At 40.4% G+C, this 20,322-nt stretch overlaps 2 protein-coding genes across 27 annotated transcripts in view; one reads left to right on the forward strand and one right to left on the reverse strand.

Annotated features, from left to right (window-relative positions):
* Window positions 1-20,322, reverse strand: part of LOC110185388 (calcium/calmodulin-dependent protein kinase kinase 2) — a 113,066-nt gene that overhangs the window by 74,172 nt on the left and 18,572 nt on the right. The gene's annotated exons all lie outside the window — the stretch shown is intronic.
* On the forward strand, window positions 11-18,101 carry LOC147642806 (uncharacterized). Its single transcript, XM_086838585.1, has one exon. The coding sequence runs from the start codon at window positions 13,383-13,385 to the stop codon at window positions 13,908-13,910; it is 528 nt and encodes a 175-aa protein (XP_086694711.1). The 5' UTR covers window positions 11-13,382; the 3' UTR covers window positions 13,911-18,101.

Here is a 20,322-nt window from a genome sequence, read left to right on the forward strand (position 1 = left end):
TGGAATCAAAGTACAGTTACTGTTATTCCGTTTATTTGAGAGCTGCTACCTATCTTCAGAAAATAACAGAAAGGCCTGCTTCCCAGTCCACTAAGGCTTCCAGCAGTTTCACACAAAGCTTGACTTCTATAAGATCTTTTCATTGAATTGCATTAACCTTTTAAAATCATTTGAGAAAATTATAACGATTTGTTCACAACATCCTGAAACTTAGATAGCTTTCCCAAACAAAAACCTTTATCCTAACCCACTTAATACGTATCAGGCAAACAATCAGGCAGCACGTGCTTGGTGTCACAAAGGACACTTGAGTGTACTGACCATAGTGCATCAACGTCAATATAAACAAGAAAGGAAGCTAACTTCGGCACGCCGAAGTTTATATACCTTTGCAGATAGAACTTCGATAACTAGGAATCAATACAAAATAAATTTTATATATATGCTAAAAATCAATGCAGTAATGACTGCTTTCAATTCATTCACCTATTCATATTGTATTTACAGTTTTTTTTCATAAAATTTTACACAAAATTGTAGAATAATATAAAATGTTTATATTCGATGAAAATCTGTTAAAAATTGAATAAGTTATAATTTTTAATTGTATTACTTTCTCGATCGTTCCTATGGGAGCTATATGATATAGTAGTCAGATTTTTATAAAATTGTACACAAAATTGTAGAATAATATTAAATAGCTATATCTTAAATTTGAATAAATTCTGTTAAAAAACTGAAATAGTTAGCTTTTTTTTAATTTTCCGATCATTTATATGGCAGCTATATGATATAGTCGTCCGATCCGGCCCGTTCCGACATATATATGAGTGAGAGTATATAGAAGATTAACTACAAAGTTTCATTCAGATAGCTTCAAAACTAAGAAAATAGTTTGCGTAGAAACGGACAGACAGACATGGCTAGATAGACTCGGCTCTTGATGCTGATCAAGAATATTTATACCTTATATGGTCGGAGGTGCCTCCTTCTTCGCCTCCTTCTGACTGAAATTATAATACCCTACCAGGGTATAAAAACACATTTGGTTCAGAACATAAAAGTAATCATCATCCCTTTTGACAACAGAACACGCAGCAAGCGTAAGTCGATGTTTTATTTCACATCATCCGTCCTGGTTGCAAACCACAATGCCCTTAGCGTGCCCACAGTTGTCGCACAGCCAGCCCCCTATGGTAAGCAAAGCAGAAATAAGCTTTTTATAAATAAAATAATTAAAATAATTAAATAATTTTTATAAATTAAAAACTTAAAACAGAATAACTACACGCACACGCAAAATTAATGGAAACTTTATTCTAAGCTAAATTGAAGATTTAAATAAAACCCCGGTGGATTATATGCAAATGGTTTACAAAACGAAGCGAAATAAAAAAAAACTCCTATCTGTCTTGTTTGGTACTCTAGACAAGATGTGAAGAAAATTTTTTCCGAAAGGAATTGAACAATACATTTTTGGCACTTATACAAGAGACAGAGTAAATCAGCTCTTCATCTCTAAGGGTGAAATGTGTTAAAAGACTGAAATATGTTGTGTGCTTTGGTAGCATGTAGTGAAAGGCACTGAAGAAGAAGTGGAAAAGTTCACAGACTCTTCGAGGCTTACGGTAATCAAAATGAAAACGACGAAGGCCAATCTAGAGAGCAACTGCTAGAAGTCAATGATAAAGGTAAAAAAAGCCTCCATGAAACACAGAATCGACAGATTTGACAGACAGAAGAAATTTGTTCATTATTTCATTTTTTCCCCTTCGAGATTTATAAAATTAAATCGGTTTATTGCTATTGATTTGATTTTGATTAATTTTGGGCAAAGTGACACATTTTTGGTCTGAAACGTACACATATTTTCATTAGTTTCTTATTAACGCTTAAAATGTATAGTTATAAAAATAGTCTGATTGTCTATTCAAACTTTGTTGGTGTTATATTACTATTCAGATAATTTGAAATGCAGTAAGGGATTTATATATATATATATATAATATTTAATTAAATTCTTAAGCAGTCTATCTAGCCATGCCGTCTTTTTGATTATTCGATTTGCGGCTATCTATCTATATGAAGCCAAATTATCTTAGAATTCTTATAAAAATATAATGTGGAAAGGACCAAATCAGACGACTATATATCATATTGCTTTCATAAAAGAGAATTGTTCTTCGCAAATTTTTAACAAGTACATTTCCACAGAAAGGTCCACTGCGGCGAAAAAATTAAAGTTCTTTAAAATGAATAATTTCAGTATGTTAACATCAAGAAGTTAAGACATTAATTTTCGAAATCTTTGATTGCAAACCTTAAAATTTTTGTAATTTTAATGTAAAAAGTCACCGCTGCACAAGCAAATAGGTCGGCCGTTCTTGCGCTCCCGCATGTCGACCCTTCCCGCACTGTCCATCGAGCGAATCTACGTCTTCCCGCTCTTCTGTCATCAGTATTCGCGATCACTCGCTCCCAAGTTCCCGAGCTTCGCTTGCTGCTAAGCGAGCTGAGGGACGGCTAGTTCGCGCTCCACTTCTTGAGCCGCTCTCGCACTGTTAAACTTAGCTTATCGGTCAGGCGCGCGGCCTTTATATTTAAGCTAATTCTTACTATGTATACAGCAAAATGAAACTGACACGCTTCGAACGCACGACTTTTTAATATCTAACCCCGACGGGTTATTTCTTCTTTTCGTGACGTGGGGTCTTTGGCATCAACCCCAGGATTTATTTTTGAGGCAGGATCGCTTCCCCCCCCCCCCCCTCCTCTCTTAAATATAACCCCCCTTCACATTTGGTCCTTCGAGTCAGATATTAAAAGGATATCCTTACGCCGTTTCAACAGCAGTTCCCGCCAACTGTCTGCTTAAGATAAGTATCAGTTTTTTCCCGTTTTTTTTTTCGCTGCAGGTATTCAATAGTGGGCCGATCATTAAATTTCGTGCACATTTAAATTTTGTGCATATACATTTCCATGCACAAAAATTTCACCGTGAACAGTGAAATTGTGTTGCGAGAAAAAAGGGAATACTTAATATCGTCCAGCCGGTGTGCACTTTGTTTCCGGAATTTTCCGTGGCTGCAACTCAATACAGTCCACTTCTCGACGCTCCACTGTACCAATACATGCCCTTACTTACACATATGTACATATTTGTTCATGTTTACATGCATATTTTTCTCCCTCCGATTCCAGAAACTAACCTCCGATAATATGACTCGCTGCGCCTTACAAACTTTGAAATTGTTGTTATTTTTATGTAAAAAGTCACCGCTGCACCGCCCCTGTCCACAGAGCTTCGAAAAGCTCGGCCGCTCTTACGCTCCAGCATGTCGGCCCTTCGCGCACTGCCCATCGAGCGAATTTACGTTCTCCCAATATCCTATCCTTGGTATTCGAGATAGCCCACTTTCGAGTTGCCGACATGATTTGATCCAATCTCTTAAATATATCCATTTGGCTTTGACTTTTGCTAAAATAACCCAGAGAATGCAAAGATTCTAAGTATAATGCAAAAGGAAATATGCAATTTCCAATTAAGTTACAATTTAGATTTGAAAGAGCGCTTTCTAAAATGTTCCGAGCGCGATGTCCCGTGCGAATCTACTTCAAGTTTAATAAAAAAAAGTTAATGTAATTATTCCAAATACTTGTAACCATTTTTATGAGGCAGCGCACAAACGTTTAAAATTAGTTGCGTTAAAATATTGCCCCCGAAACCGCAGAAATTGGTCACTTCCGTGTTGTGTCCAGTGGGAATCACTAGAATTTTGCAATTATCTAAAAAGTAACAAGTCACCTAAAATCCATATTTGGTTATAAAGCTCTATATGTTAAGCCTTTCATTAGAAAAGAAATCATTTCCTTTTGACTGTTTTTTACTTTGAAAACGTACAAATATCCAGTGCGCAACTATGGAAACGCCCATATGCAAATTTTTTATTGTCTCAGACTTTCCATATTAATTTTATGGAAATGAGACGACTCAATCATTAAATATAGGACCGATCCATACATGTATAGCAAAATGTAGAAATTTAAATCTAAAATAGATCTTACTTTCTTTTTTTTTTTAAACTGCTTATAAAGTCTGAGACGCAATTATTATACATATAGGAATTTGAACTTATTTATTTTTTTAATTTAATACAACGCAACATATTAAATGTTGTTTATACAAGTTGGAATGGGCCTACAAATTGAATTTTAATTTAAAAGACTCAAAGTACTTAATTATATAGCTGTAATAGGAAAATTATTAAATCGGGAACATTAATAAAAACTTTTGCAGTTTTTTATTAATTTTCATCTACTTCGTAATATGACCAATAATCCAATAAAAAACTGTAACAGTAAACTGTAAATATAATACATACCTAAGACTTTATACATACATGTGATAATCAAGCCGAAAGAACAAAACAGGAAGATGGAGAACACAAAGAAAACCAAGAAGAAGGGAAAAGTAAAGACAGAAATCGTGAACTGAGTGCGGAGCTGGGGGATCCGATACCAAGGAAAAACGAACCCGCTGGAGTACCTGGAGAAGATGGAAGAATGGACCGGTGGATACGGGATACAAAGAAGCAACTAGAACACACAATTCCATTCATCTTGGAAGGAATAACCTGCGACTGGTGAAACACAACGCCAACATAGATCAACTCATGGACTCAACTGTTGACAGAGCTACTCGAATACTTACTACTGCCAAGATATGAAGATCAGCTGGAGACCCCAATATCCCAGGAAAGGCACCGAGGCACCGAACCAGTAAGGAAGTACGCAATGGGGCTGAAGAAGTTAATGCGAAGAGAAACTGGACCGGAGAAATCGACGAAAACTGTAGAAGCAAAATTAAACTTTAAAAGAGAAAAGCCAGTTCAAAACTCTAACGGAATTTCTAAAGCTTGCAGAAGAAGTGGAAGGAATAGAATCAATGGAAAACCAGGAACGAACCAGCCAGGGCAACATCAACTTAAGCCAGAGATGGATGCGGTGCGGAGAGACCGGACATTCGGCACGCACGTGCGGCAATTGGCCTAGGTTATTCTTCTGGGTGTTCAAAAAACACGGCACGAAAACAACAGAGTGTTGCAGAACAGGACCGGGAAACGCAGGAGGCCTAAGCAGATAAAGGTTGCAGCTCAGGCGACAAAAAAAGGTCCAGAAACGGGAGAAAACCTACGTTGTGATGGGAGGCAGATAGTAACAAGAATTGAAACCAAAACTGGCACGGTGAAAGGAGTTGTACATACAGGGGTATCGAGAAGCGCAATCAGCAGAAACAAGTACCAGGATTCAAGAGAACATAATACATGGATCGGATAGGAATAATTGAGGCGGAAATCAAATTCGGCGGAAGATCGTTCAGGATCACATTTATGATCCTTTGGTGGGAGCACGCTGTACATTAAGGCGTGACGAACTGGAACTGGAGATAAGAGCAGCGGAGATCGAGGAGGACGGATGACAAACCAATAAAACAACAGAATTACCCGCGAAACTCAAATCAACAGTGGTGGTACTAGCAAGGAAAAAACAACGAGTGGAGAATGAGCATCGACTATCGGCTGTTGAACGATAAAACGGAAATGAATGCATACCGAGTACCGAGAATGAACTTTATATTTCACCAACTACGGGAAGCAAAATTCATAAGCACAATTATAGCACGATAAGAAATCCAGAAAACACAAAAGAACTACATAGTTTTTTGGAGATGGCATCGTGGTACAGAAGATTCATATCCAGCTTCACTGAACAAGCAGGAATTGGTTAGAAAAGTTAAAAAATTCGAACGGAGGGAAAGTCACCATAACTTCTTCGATCATCTAAAAAAAGTCTAACACAAGCACCAGTACTGACCTGTCAGGACTTTACAAAATGATTTTAACTACAAACGGACGCCAGTGATCTGGGAACAGGAGCTGTGCTAACGTAGTGGCAGACGCGCTTTCTAGAGCACCACCGATCAAGCTAAAAGCTTTAAGATATCCGGGAAGTTAGGTAGAAACGAAGTGCAGACTTGAAAAAAACCAATACAACACAGAATTCCTCAAAGAAGGGAACAGGCAGTATAAACATTCTTGGACGTTGATGCACTAAGGTCAGTACATACAAGTGGCCCGTATGACACCAGGCACGTGCCTGTTTGGGTTAGGTGTTAGTAGGCGCGATGGAAAATATAGGACAGAATACGAGGAAAATTGACTACCGGCGTGCTGCCAGATTGTTAGCTTGCATGCTTACTAAGTATGTTAATATCAAAGATTTTAATTTGGGAAGGGAATCTACGTTAGAGATTAGTGTGTACAAATCATTATAATTTGCACATAACACTCTAAAAGGTTCATGCATTTCAAAGGAGGTCCTACAGTGGCGCAACACTAATGGGATATAGGATCTAGTGGTTCTACATGGTACATGGAAATTAAGCTGACCCAACAAGTCAGCACTTTTCACATCACCATGGATAAGGTTAAAAATAAAGGTTATCCCTAGCATCGTTCTACGATTGGCTAAGGACGGCAAGTTTATTAATAGGAGTCTACTAGAGTAGGAAGGTAATCTTTGGTTTGCATCCCAATTTAAACCGCGTAGAGCGAAAAGTAAAAAGTTCTTTTGAACCGACTCAATGCGTTTACTATGGACGCCGTACTGAGGGCTCCAAACGCAGCATCCATATTCTAGGATAGGACGAACTAAGGAAGTATATAAGGATTTAGTAACATAGGGGTCATTGAATTCCTTCGACCACCGTTTAATAAATCCAAGCACACCCCTGGCCCTATTCACCATAGACGAAATATGATCAATAAAGTCAAGTTTTGGGTCCAAGCGGACGCCCAAATCGTCAACTGTATTAATTCTTTCCAAAGAGCAGCCGTTCAACGTGTAAGTAGCAAGCTTAGGAGCGACACGAGAGAATGTCATTAGCTTGCATTTCGAGCCATTTAAGTTTAATAAGTTTACACGGCACCAAGTTTGAAAATTATTAAGATCTGTTTGTAAATCCGACTGGCAGGCAACGTCATTGTATTGCACGCAAAGCTTGACGTCATCCGCGTACATAAGTACTCTGGAGTTAGTCAAGACTTTGGGCAGGTCATTTATGAACAATGTAAACAATAAGGGTCCCAAATGGCTTCCTTGCGGGACACCAGATGTAACCCTTAGAATATTGGATAAATTATTCTTAAAGAGGACCTTTTGCGTCCTGCCATTCAAATAACTAGAGATCCAATTAAGAAGATCACTTGGAAAACCCATTGAATCGAGTTTTCTAACGAGGAGAGAATGATTAACAGAGTCAAATGCTTTACTGAAATCAGTATAGATTACATCTGTCTGACAATTATTATGGAAGCCCTTTATAATATAGGAAGAGAGCTCCAAAAGATTTGTTGTTGTTGATCTTCGCTTAATAAAACCATGTTGACATGGAGAAATAACCGATCTACAAAGGTGCTGTAAATGAGGGGTGATAATATTTTCAAATAATTTTGGGATGGCCGACAACTTAGAGATTCCTCTATAATTGCTGGCATCCAATTTGCTACCTTTTTTGTGGAGAGGAATAATAAACGATTCCTTCCAAATAATGGGAAAGTGGGAGGTTGCTAAGGACAAGGTAAACAATTTCAGAAGGGGATAGCACAGGGCGTCGGCACAATACCTGAGCACACAGCCAGGAATTCCGTCGGGACCTGGCGAATAAACTGGCTTGACACGATGAAGATCTAAAAGGAGAGAGCTTTCGTTTAGGCTAGGACAGAAAATTAAGTTCGATTTGGGTATGTCGTAGGAATAAGTCTGGTATATATACGAAGAGCTAGAATAGGTTGTTTGAAAAAACTGCGAAAATAGATCGGCTATTGCCTGATCATTATTTGCGGTAGTATTTTCAAATGAAAGCGAGGAAGGATTTGTTTTAGGTTTACGTTTAGTGTTAACGAAATTATAAAACTGTTTTGGGTCCTGTGAGAACTGGGCCCTACAACGAGTTAAATAGTTTTTGTAACACTGCGCGTTCAGCACGGAAAAGTTTGACCGAGCTGATAAATAAAATGAAAGGGCAGATTGAGAACCGGTGATTTTAAATTTAGCATACAGTCTAGATTTTTTATTTTTAAGTCGGCTCAACTCTTTAGTAAACCACGGCGGTTTATTCGAGCTTGGCGGATAATATAACGGAACACATTCAGTAAAAAATGAATTCATGGCACTGTAAAAAATATCAACGGCAACTGCCATGTCAGTGCACATGTATAGATCGGACCAATTGAACTCGTTTATAAAATTATTCAGCCGTTCAAAGTCCGTTTTGCGAAAACATAGGACTTTATTGGCTGGACGGTCAGAAATATGCTGTACGTCACACCCAATATCAAGAGTCACATCGAAAGTTGGATGATAAGGATCTTCGGGTTGCGTCAGAGGCGCCACCCTTGCTAAACTGACTCTCGCAGGATCAGAGACGAAGCAAAGATCGAGCAAGCGCTGTAAGGAATTTCGAACATGGTTGACTTGAGACAGCGAAATGTCAAACAAGCCAGCGATAAAGTCATGTTGTGTAGGTGTATTGAGAGTATTGGTGGAATTATTCGAGCACCAAATAGCACCAGGGATATTAAAATCTCCAAGAACTACCAACTGGTCTCTATCCAAAAGTCTACTGGAAACCATCTGAATAGCGAAAAGGTGATTCCAATAAATAGGAAGTTCCGACAGTGGAGGTATGTAGGAACAGGTAATAAAAATTGAGCTACCTTTGATAGATAGCTTCACACAGAGGAATTCAACATCGTTGTATTCCTCGAAGGTTAATAATTCTGACGTGAGTGAGGAGTCCACCGCTATAAGAACTCCACCCCCGCGTCTGATAGGGCGATCTAGCCGATATACCGTGAACACAGCTGGAAAAACTTCGGAGCTCAGAATCTCCGGCTTTAACCAGGTTTCTGTGAGCACAATAACCTGAGATGCAAACGAAAGGCTATCAGAATACAAGTTAGGAAGCTTACTACGTAAGCCTCTTGCATTCTGATAGGAAATACCTAAGGAGTGGGTTAGTTTTTTGGGTCGGGATTGGAAGACGTAGAAGGCGCAGTGGTAACATCAGGCCTGGGAAGAGTTATTCCTACAGGCCGCTTTTTCTTTTTCTTCGCCTCGAACTCCTTAACAACTATGTACTCTGGCCAGAAGTTGGGAGAGCAAATAGTGTTAAAGAGCTCGTTAGGGACATTTATCTTGAAAGATGAAATGTCCCTTGCGTAAGAAAATTTAAACTTTTCCACCTTTATCTTAATTTTTTCGGCTCTGGTTTTGCCTTGTATAAAGGCGAGAACATCTTCCGATGTTTGATCAGGGGAGAGCCGCGAGACAAAAATATGTCTCGTTGGTGGAACAGCTATAAGGGCTTTTGGCAAGACAGATTGGTTATCTGCCGTGCCATTGTCGGCCGGTATTCCGGGCCTAACACCCTGGGTAGATAATGGTGTGTGCACGGGACTTTGAGGGGTCAATATTTGCGACCCCCCAGGGGATACAACAGAAATCACCGGCGGTACGGACACTCCCGCTGCACATTCGGATACCGAATCTTTCCTAGCGCTCGATCTCAGCACTCTTGGAATTAATGCTGAGGTCGAGGGCTGTGCCGTGGGAGGCTGCTGCTGAGAGCCTGTTGCGGGTAGTTGGGGTCCGTCTACATGCTGCCCACCAATAGCATAGTGGTGCTCTCACGGTATGAACAACCCTGGGAGCTGTGTGTATCGAAGGAAGAGGTTCCACAAAATATTACTGAGAACCACAGCACAGCAAAAACAGGTCACCTAGGGACATTCAAGACGCTGGAAAGAGTTAAGAATCGATACTTCTGCCTCGATTAAAGAAGGACGTGAAGAAGTTCGTAAAAACATTGCGAAAACGGCCAGAGGTATAAGGTATCGTGAGGACTTTGTTGGACTACCACGGACCAAGCACGGCATCACTATGTTGCTAGTAATAATGAACAAGTTCTCCAAGTGGATAGAACTTGTGGCAATTCGGCAAGCAACGGCGGAGACATTCTAGCGGGTTTTTTGGGAAAGGATAGTAACAAAGATCGGAGCACATAAAACCCTAATATTCAGTTCACGCCAACAGTTCACGGCGCCGTATACACCTGAGAAAAATCCTAAAGAGCAGACGAAATTGGACGAACACATAATCGAATTGTTGTTTAACAGTAGCACGTCTGAGTCAATCAAATTCCACGAGTAACCGAGGGTCCGGACTTAAGGAAGAAGTAATAGAGACCAGACGAAACAGGTTAAAAAGGGCCAGAATGGAAGGCACGGAACACTTGGAAAAAACAGTGGAACATCAAAAATGCGACTATAATCTACGGAAGATAGAATGGAAACCAAAACAGGAGAACAAGTGTAGTGCAAAACACACAACTTGTTCAAAGCGGTGGCACCAAAATACGACGGACCATGGAAAAAAATCGATTTAATCTCCCCAGTGATCGTAAAAGTAAGGAACACAAAATCACGAAAGACCAAACGCGTTTATATCGGGGACACAATACCACACTCAGGAACAGATTCAACCCTAAGCCGTCCGCATAACCCAATATTGGACACCAAAAAGGATTTAACAAGAACCATTTAATTTCCGGAACAATGCATAAATTCAAAAAAAAAAATGCGCTAAGCGGTTAAAGAAGAGCTACGAAAAAAAACCCTACCAAGCCACGGCAGGGTGCACATGCACCAATGACAGGAAACGGAGCGTAGGAAGGACAGCCGGCCGGAAGGACAGCCGACAATAATAAACACGATAATAATAACCAGACACAGCACGAGCCATGACTTGGGCACCAGCACCGCAGAGGGCGGCAACCAGAGAACAGCAATAAGCCACCGCACCTACAAGTGCACCCGAAAAACACTTGGTACCTGAGACACCCGGGTGTCTATGGTACCCTTTTTGCGGTGGTAAAAAACAACCGAGTGTTTTTTGGCACAATGTTTCGAGTCACCCGACACACAAGCGAAGATCCGTCACAGGTCATTTTTTGTATGCCTAAGAAAAATAAGGTGAGAAGAAACACCCAAAAAAAATGGTCGTGTGCGTGTTTTTGTTTTTGCTTGTTTGGCGAATCCGAGTTCGGCTATAGATACATATATGCAGTTCATAACTGTACTCTTTTAAGAATTGTCTGAATTCGATCGCTAACAAGAGTTCAAGACAAAAACACACAGGCGATGGCGTCATAAACACCCGGGTGTCTACGAGACACCCGAGTACTATATGTGTTTTTTTCCCACAACCCTTTTTTGTCTCGGTTTTTTCGTACTTCCTGCCTGCACTACCCATTCGTATTGAGAGAGAGTGTGATCGGCACCCGTCGAAGAAAAGCACCGCATTGATCGGGTGCCATGTGCCGGGTGCTTTCAAACACCCATAAGATTTTGTGCGTGTGTTTGCATGTTACTTTAGTTGCCGGTGGTGAGTGGCACCGGCACCCGAAATTTGTTGAGAATGTCGGGTATCAAAAAATGACACCCTTGAAGTTCTCTGGCGGCAACATCGTCTGAGGCAGCGATGACCGGAGAAACGTAGTGGCTCGTGGTCTCCAATTGCGGGAACTACGTGACCATAAAGTGCCAATATCAAAACGGAGGAGTGTGACGTGTGCCGCGTACATTATATATATATATATATATATAAGGAATAGAAATAAGAAATAAATTGATGTAGCTGTATAGAAGAAATAGAATATAAGGAGATAACAATAAATAAATAGCGATAGCAAAAGGAAAGCGAGGGAAAATTAATTTTGAAACAGCGCGCGCGCCCTAGATCGCGCACAAGCACACTGGGTCAGGATCCTGGCCGTCCCTGAGCTACCTCAACGACGACAGACCATCACTATGAGATTTTTGATTTTTGCAACGGTGTTTGTTCTAGAGGCTCCACGGTGGGTCGGTGCACATGATGGACAGTTGTTGGAATCCTCCGATTTCGTTGGCAGATATTTCTATTGCAGTGAATATATATATCTTCGCCTGTCTTTGTTCCATATAAAGGAACTAAGTTTAAAATGCCCTTTTTAAAATGAAAATTTGCGTCAATCAACTTTATAAATATCAACACGTCGTTAATATTAGTTCGTTCATCTACTGCCAATTTTTGTTTTATATTTAGCTTATTTCATTTATTCTTCATCTTACCGTACGCCGAAAAAGGCGTCATAGCGAAAGTATTTGTTGTACAATATCGCTCATTTCTAAATATTTCTCATTAAGCCACTCAAACATATCAATTTAAACGTTATGAATTTCGCACGCCCAACTCCGCTAAAACGTTAAACAAAAATTGTGCGCATACACGCTAACACATATGCATATCCTCCCTCGCGCCCATCGAGAGCCTCTTTTTTTTCCCAAAGCCCCTCCCACGCTCATTGCTTCCACAAGCCAACAGTTTTCCGCGCGTTTTCTCCTCCGGACAGAAACACATTTAGATCAGCAGATCGCAGTGTGGTGCAACGCACGAGAAGGAAGCTTCTGAAGCCGTTTAGTGTTGGACAACATCACTAGCCAAGTTCCCCACCCAAGGTCAACTCCAAGCTCTAATTTATATGAAACACAATTTAAAAACCTAAATTAGAGCCCTTTTTCGACTGGAAAGCCAGTTCACTCGTACCGAGTCTGGGCATCCTCCGCATCAATCTCCATTGGGGCAAAGAGCTAAAGGCCGAGGACTATCTTCTAAGCCCTTCGCCTATCTCGGCTCTGGGGACCGAGATGGAGCGGCATCAGACATCTGCTGGAGGAAATAGCCGTGCACTGTGAGACCCCATAAAGGAGCAGGTGCGATGAACCAGGTGAAACTACCTGCAGACCGGGACGACGAGTTCCAGAAACTAGCTGTAGCTAGAGCAGAGGTAGAATTGCTGCGTAATTTCCACCGTATTAAGCAGAACGAGCAACGCTCGCCTCCGCAGATCATGACCGGACGCAGCCGATGTCAGCACCCCGAAAAGAAGTTAAGGCGCTGTGAGCCCTGACAGGAACCAGTCTGGAGCGCACAAAAATCATGCGCATCAGCCCTAGCGGAAAAACTTAGCAAGAAGCTCGACGAGATGATCGCCAAGTTCACGGACACCAAGACGACCAACAAAAAGGTGGTCCGTCACGTCACACAGGGCAAGAGTGACGCTATGCTGGCCATGAAGGAGCAGCAGGTCGGTCGCGCTGGCCGAGGGCCACACCAAGAGCTCTACAGCGAGCATAAGCCAATTAACCACCCCCATGCTGGCAGGAAGAATCTCCGACGCGGCTTGTGCCGCTGACCCGGTTGATCCGATTTAGCAATAAGACATGGCCAAACCCAAATCCAAGGCGAAGAGTAGCGAGCCCAAAGCACACCGCGCACCCAATACAGCGATGCCCAAAAAGCAAAAGCGAGCTGACGCCATTTTAATAAAATTCAGCGAAAGCTTTTACGCGGATATGCCAAAAATAGTACAAATGGAGCCATTTCTCCAGGGTCTCGAGCAGAAGACTGCTAACGGCAGACTTCTCCTTAGAATCCGGAAGCCACAGGACCCATCCACGCAGCAGCTGCAAGCAGCCCTAAAGACGGCCCTCTCCGGTAAAGCAGTGCTGACGGCTATGCAGGAATTGGACCTAGTAGAGATCCGCGACTTGGACGAGGTGACAAGCCCCGAAGAAGTCACCACGGCTCTGTTTGCTGGAGGGGATTGTGACATCCCAGGTGATGCACCCAGGATGCGGAAAGCGTTCGGTGAGACGGAAACAGCGACAATCGGCCTCCAACCCAAAGATGCAAGGGAACTGCTCGAGATGGGCAAAATCCGGATCGGATGGGTCGTCTATCGCAAATAGCCAAGGCCACGTAGGATTCCTGCTTTAGATGTGGGGGCACCGGTCACAAGCCTTACACGTGACAAAGCAAGCTTTCCTATGATGAAAGCGTGAGGGGGAAGCAGCGCACGCGACCCTGAGCATGACCTGCCCTGAGTATTTGAAGAAAAAAAAAAACACAGAATGTTTAAGTTTTTACAGCTCAACTTGAACTATTGCAGAGCTGCCCAGGACCTTCTGATTCAAACAGCCTCCGAGAAAAAAATTTACATTGCTGTATTGAGCGAACCTTCTAAGGGAGTTTGGCAACAGAGCGAGGACGGTGGTGCAGCCATCTGGAGCTGCGGGCAACCCCCCGGACACCTATCTCAGAGGGAGTCGAGACCTGGCTACGCCAGGGCCAAGGTCCTGGAAGCCAGGCGCTACCGAGCTTGCATATAAATGCGTTCAGGGACATAGTGCAGGAGATCGCCCGAGACGCCCGTGGTCGATATCCGCTATTAATTGCTGAGGACTTCCCGGAACAGCCATTGGGAAGTCATATAAGGCGGCCAGTCCCCTGGTGGAACCAGGAGATAGCCTTTGCGAGGAGGGAGTTCCTATGTGCGAGATCTCAGCTACAGGGAAAAAAAGGCGCTCAAGGCGGCGATCAGGACGAGTAAGAGCAAATGTTTCCATGACCAGTGTGATGCAACCGACCAGGAAGCATTCGGCTCGGCCTATAAGCTGGTCGTGGACAAGCTATACAGGCAACCTCATTAGCCACAATTAAAGCAGCCGAAACCCCGGGAACAGATGGCATTCCTAACACTGCACGGGTATACAACAAGTGCATCACTGAGCATACCTTCCCGAAAGCCTGAAAGGAACAAAGGCTAGTTCTCACCCCGAAACCAGGCAAGTTGAATTACGACCTGTCCTCTTACCGCCCCCTTTGAATGCTCAAAACATTGGGGAAGATATTCGAGCGCTTTATCTGCACCAAACTGGAAAGGGAGATCGAAGAGATGGGAACCCTATCAAACCGGCATCTCGGTTGCAGGAACTGTGATTCGACGCGATTCGCGAAATAACGCAGATGGCAAAAGATGGAAGGAAGCACCAAACAATATTGCCTGGTTTGCACCCGTCTAGCACTCCTTCACTTCGTCAAAGTGGAGCCTAATCCTGCAGGCACTCCAACGAGACGGCATATCTGGAAACCTCACCCTCCTGATAGCCGTCTACTTCAAGGACCGAGTCCTGATCTATACATCCGACCACGGAAACCAGGTGCACCACGTGACAGGAGGTGTACCCCAGGGCTCTGTTCTCGGGTCAATCCTGTGGAACATAATGGCCCCAAGCAGCATAGCAGGCGACTGATAGCATCTGTGGTACCTCGACCATCCAGTATGCCGCGCAGATATGGGTCGATGGCATGAAAACTGCTAGCTACAGCCGGCAGTGCAAGTCTGTCTACAGACGCTGCGCGTTGCGCATCTCCAGTTGTTTTTGCACTGTGTTAGAGGAGGCTGCACTGGTGGTATCGTCAACAATCCCAATAGACCTGCTTGCAGACGAGCGCAGTTCAGGAAGCTTGGGCAGCAGGATCCAGCGAAGCAGCACTATTGGTCTGTGGCAAGTGATATGGGACAACGCGAGGACAGGGCGATAGATGTACAAGTTCATCCCCGGCCTGGATCATTGGATGCAGACAGGACACGGACAGCTAGACTACTTCACCACGCAGATCACCACAAGACATGGATGCTTTAAGGCGTACCTACACAGGTTCAAGCACGAGGTCGACCAATATGGTGACCACTGCGATTGCGAATTTATCGAGGACGCAGAACATGCATTTTTCGTGTACCCACTATTTTCGCCAGAACGAGCTACGCTGCAGGCAGCCACGCCTTACACCCGACAATCATGCTGGAGAGCCCCTAAAAATGGAATTCGGTTGCCGAAATGGCAGCATCCGTGATGCTTGAGCGGAGACACCGGGAGCAGACCTGTCGAACTGGAGGCGACCACGACTCTTCTTTTTCCTTCTAAATTAAAAAACAATATATATATATACAAAAAATTAAAAATAAATTTACATATGGGCATTGAAACGTATAGCACTATAATTTGTGCTAAGATCAATTTTGGACACTTGTTCGTTTTCAAGATATTTACTAAAATGTACTGCCAGTTTAAGCTCTGATTACAGCGAAGCATGATGAAAAATTTTAATGCAATAAGTTTAAATTGATTATGCAATCAATTTTATTAATAATGTATTTTGTTTGATTTTAAAATACTAAGTAGTTATTTTTAAAATCGATTATTTTGAAATTTATTTTAGAAAATTAAAAATTTTCCTAGTCTTGATCAATCTGACTAATTTTTTATGTAACCACGTCAAAAATACTCGTTTTTAAGCAATTTTCAGGTTTTTGCCGTGGTGGACCTATTTTGGGAATTGCCCATATATTTGTACATATATGTATATGTATGTATGTACATGTATGTATCCCTGCAGTACCGTGTGTCATCAATAGCCACTGTCATCAACCGACTGCGACTTCTATAGAGTCGACGCTCTGCCGACTGCGACTTCTACCGAGTCGAAGCTCTGCCGGCTGCGACTTCTTTAGAGTCGACGCTCTGCCGACTGCGACTTGTACGGAGCCTACGCTCTAATGCTGCCATGGTGATTGTCTCTCTCACTGCCTCACTCACTCTTCAAACGAGTGAGATGAGCCAAAAGCAAATAAGTTAACAATTAAAATCGAACCAACTGTTTCGCACCCTAGAAATTTAGCATTTGTATGTGCATAATATATTATCATTAACGATTATAATGATGGTATTAGAAATAAATATTCTTTAAATATAAAACGCAAATGAAAAAATAATTGCATATCGAACAAAATTGTTTGAGTTGCAATAACATTTTAAGTAACTTGTTGCCTCGTCGGATATATCCTTTATACTCTGTTTACAAGGAAGCAAAACACTCGGACACAAGATAGCCAAACGGGACTTTGAGAGAAAAAAACGGACTTGAGGATCCGTTTTTCCGGATCGTGGTTCGTTTTGTTGTTGGAGGCACGGTCCTTTTTTTCTATTGCTTATTCGTGTTTTCACTTGCAGTTAAACAGTGAGCTAAGTGAGAAGTGTGCGGATTGCGCACTGCGCACGCCAAATTAAAAAAAAAAAATTTTACATACATATATAAATATTCTGTTTAGTTTTCAATAATTGAAATTATATATCAGGTGAGTTTTTATGTAAAGATTTAAAAAAAGTTTACTTTCGTATCAATTCTGACTTCTATTTTGAGTACATCTTCCCGTCCTCCCACTTTGTGTCTGCATGCAGCTATTGTGATACATCGATGGTGCAAAGTGTAAGAAAAGGCTTTGAGACCATAAGAAGTTCTACTCTGCACTCTTAGGTAATTATGTATTTTTTTTTAGATTTTTATATCAATTTATTTTCCATATTTTCCTTTTCAGATGCAATAAGTCAAGTTGATGCAACGGAGCCACCTGCCAACCGTTTAACTAAAAACCTTCCTTGCGCAAAAAATTTGGAGGCGCAACATAAAAAAAGGAAAAGGGATGAAGACGTGTTAGAATGTGGTCCGAGCGTTTTTCAATACATTAATATTTAATTTTTAATGTTAATTATTATAATTATTATTATTGTATTATTATTTTTTTTAATTTATTTTGTATTATTATAAGAATATTTTTAATTTGATTATTTGTATTATTTTATATATAATTTTAATTTTATTATGTTAGTTTTTAAGAGGATATAATAAAAGTGAATGAATTGAAATATGAAATCCCTTATTTATGTTTTTTAATTCATTTATTATTGATGACACATCGATGAACTGTTGATGAAACATCGATGAATTGTTGATAAAACATCGATGAATTGTTGATGAAACATCGATGTTTCACCGATGTGTCATCAACAAAACATCGATGAATTGATGATGAATTGTTGATGAAACATCTATGAATTGTTGATGAAACATCGATGTTTCAGGACATGCCCATGTTAAATTCATCAACAGTTTGTATGGGCTGTCATCGATGAATCATCAACAGCACCCTCTTCGCTGTTGATGAAACGTTGATGAATTACTGATGACAGGTACTGCAGGGTATGGGACTAAGTATCAACTGACAGCAATTTAACACTAGTGCATGCACAGCAATATCATTCTTCGACAAGTCGCTGTTGTTGATGAATAATTTTATTTAACATTTTTTGTTCAGTGTTTCCATATAATTCTACTATTTACCATATGCATATAGTGCTGCACCACAAACTCTCACGTCATAATTCGCATTTTAAAAAAATTTAACCTTTCATACACTTTTGCCAGCTAAAATGTATTATTCCTAACACCTTCGACAGTTAAAACCCAAATAAAAAAAAAACAACCCCCCCTATTCTATCATTGAGAATGGAAGGTGCGAGAGACAGAGAGAGAGAATCTTCATGGGATGTAGTATTTGCGATTTTTACCTATTTTAGTTATTTTTTTCATCAGCGTTTTTTCAACCAATAGAAAATGAGAACGCGAGACAGTCGGTTTTAACACGATTGCCAACTGGGAGCGTCGGCTTGGCAGAACTCGCAGTCAGCACGTGTTCTATAAATGATAGAGTAGAATTCATGTATCCTGTACCGATTACCCACTGTGCCAATGTCAGCATTGTGCTACAGAGTACTTACGTAAACTTAAAAGGACCCGGCCGTTAAACTCAATTAGTCAACATAAGTGCCATACATGCATATACAACTTATGTCGCGTTCTCGCTGTCACCAACTATATATATATGTATGTATGTATATTAGCATAGATATTTTTGTTATTGACCTATTTTTTTTGTAATTGACCGAAATGCATGAAGGTACACACCGGTATGCAAAGGAATATGAACTCTAACGTCCAGAACTTTGCTTTCTTTTTAAGTTTTTAATTTGCCATTCATTTGAATGCATATTGTATGATAAAGTAATTAAATGACTCGTTCCGATTATGTGAATATATATTACCTTCAAAAGAAAGAAACATATTTAAAAAGTTGATTCCAAATCAAAATCTCAGAGACTATTACGTAAAATAAATAACATGTGGAAATGGCTAATCCCACTTAGATGATTTAGGGTAGGAAATTTAATTATTAAATTTTTTATACCCTTGCAGGGTATTATAATTTCAGTCAGAAGTTTGCAACGCAGTGAAGGAGGCACCTCCGACTATATAAAGTATATATATTCTTGATCAGGACCAACAGCCGACTCGATCTAGCCATGTCCGTCTGTCCGTCTGTCCGTTTCTACGCAAACTAGTCTCTCAGTTTTTATGCTATCTGAATGAAACTTTGCAGTTAGTCTTCTACTCGTATATATGTCGGAACGGGCCGGATCGGACAACTATATCATATAGCTGCCATAGGAATGATCGGAAAATTTTTACAAAAAAAATTATAACATTTTTAGTTTTCAACAGAATTTGATCAAATTTGAGATATAGCCATTTCATATTATTCTACCATTTTGTGTAAAATTTGATGACAATCGGACAACTATATCATATAGCGCTCATAGGAACGATCGAGAAATTAATTCAATTAAAAAGTATAACATTTTCAGTTATCAACAGATTTTCATCAAATTTGAGATATATTTCATTTTCATTTTTTTTTATTATTCATTTCATACTATTCTACAATTTTGTGTAAAATTTTATGAAAAATGGACGACTATATCATATAGCTCCTTTAGGAACGATCGAGAAATTAGTTCAATTAAAAAGTATAACATTTTCAGTTTTCAACAGATTTTCATCAAACTTGATACATAGCCATTTTATAAGAAATAAAAGAAGTTAATAAAATTAAAGATTATAGCTTCTTCAGTTGTCACCAGATTTTCATCAAATATCATTTTATTTTAATCTAAATTTTGTGTAAAGTTATAAAAAAAACCGGACTACTATATCACGAACGATCAAAAAATGAATACAATTAAAAATTATAACGTTTTCAGTTTTCAGCAGATTTTCATTAAATTTGAAATATAGCGTTTTATATCAGTCTTAAATTTTGTATATGGACGACTATATCACATAGGTGCTATACAAACGATCGTTAGATGTGGAGCAAAAATGCAAATCTGTGAATGTAAAACTGAAAATATAATATGTATAGGTGAATGAAATGAGAGCAGGTATTACTTCATTGTTTTTTTTAACATTAAAATATATATTTTATATTGTATGGAAGTAATCCAAGAAGTCATCGAAGTTCTATCTGCAAGGGTATATAAACTTCGGCGTGCCGAAGTTAGCTTCCTTTCTTGTTTTTAATTGTAATATCCTGCAAATGCATGAAGCTATAATTTTATACGATATCAATTTTACCCCGACAAT

This window comes from Drosophila serrata, unplaced genomic scaffold (genome assembly GCF_035046125.1).
Source record: "Drosophila serrata isolate PLE 108 unplaced genomic scaffold, ASM3504612v1 contig_350, whole genome shotgun sequence".
Taxonomy (NCBI): domain Eukaryota; kingdom Metazoa; phylum Arthropoda; class Insecta; order Diptera; family Drosophilidae; genus Drosophila; species Drosophila serrata.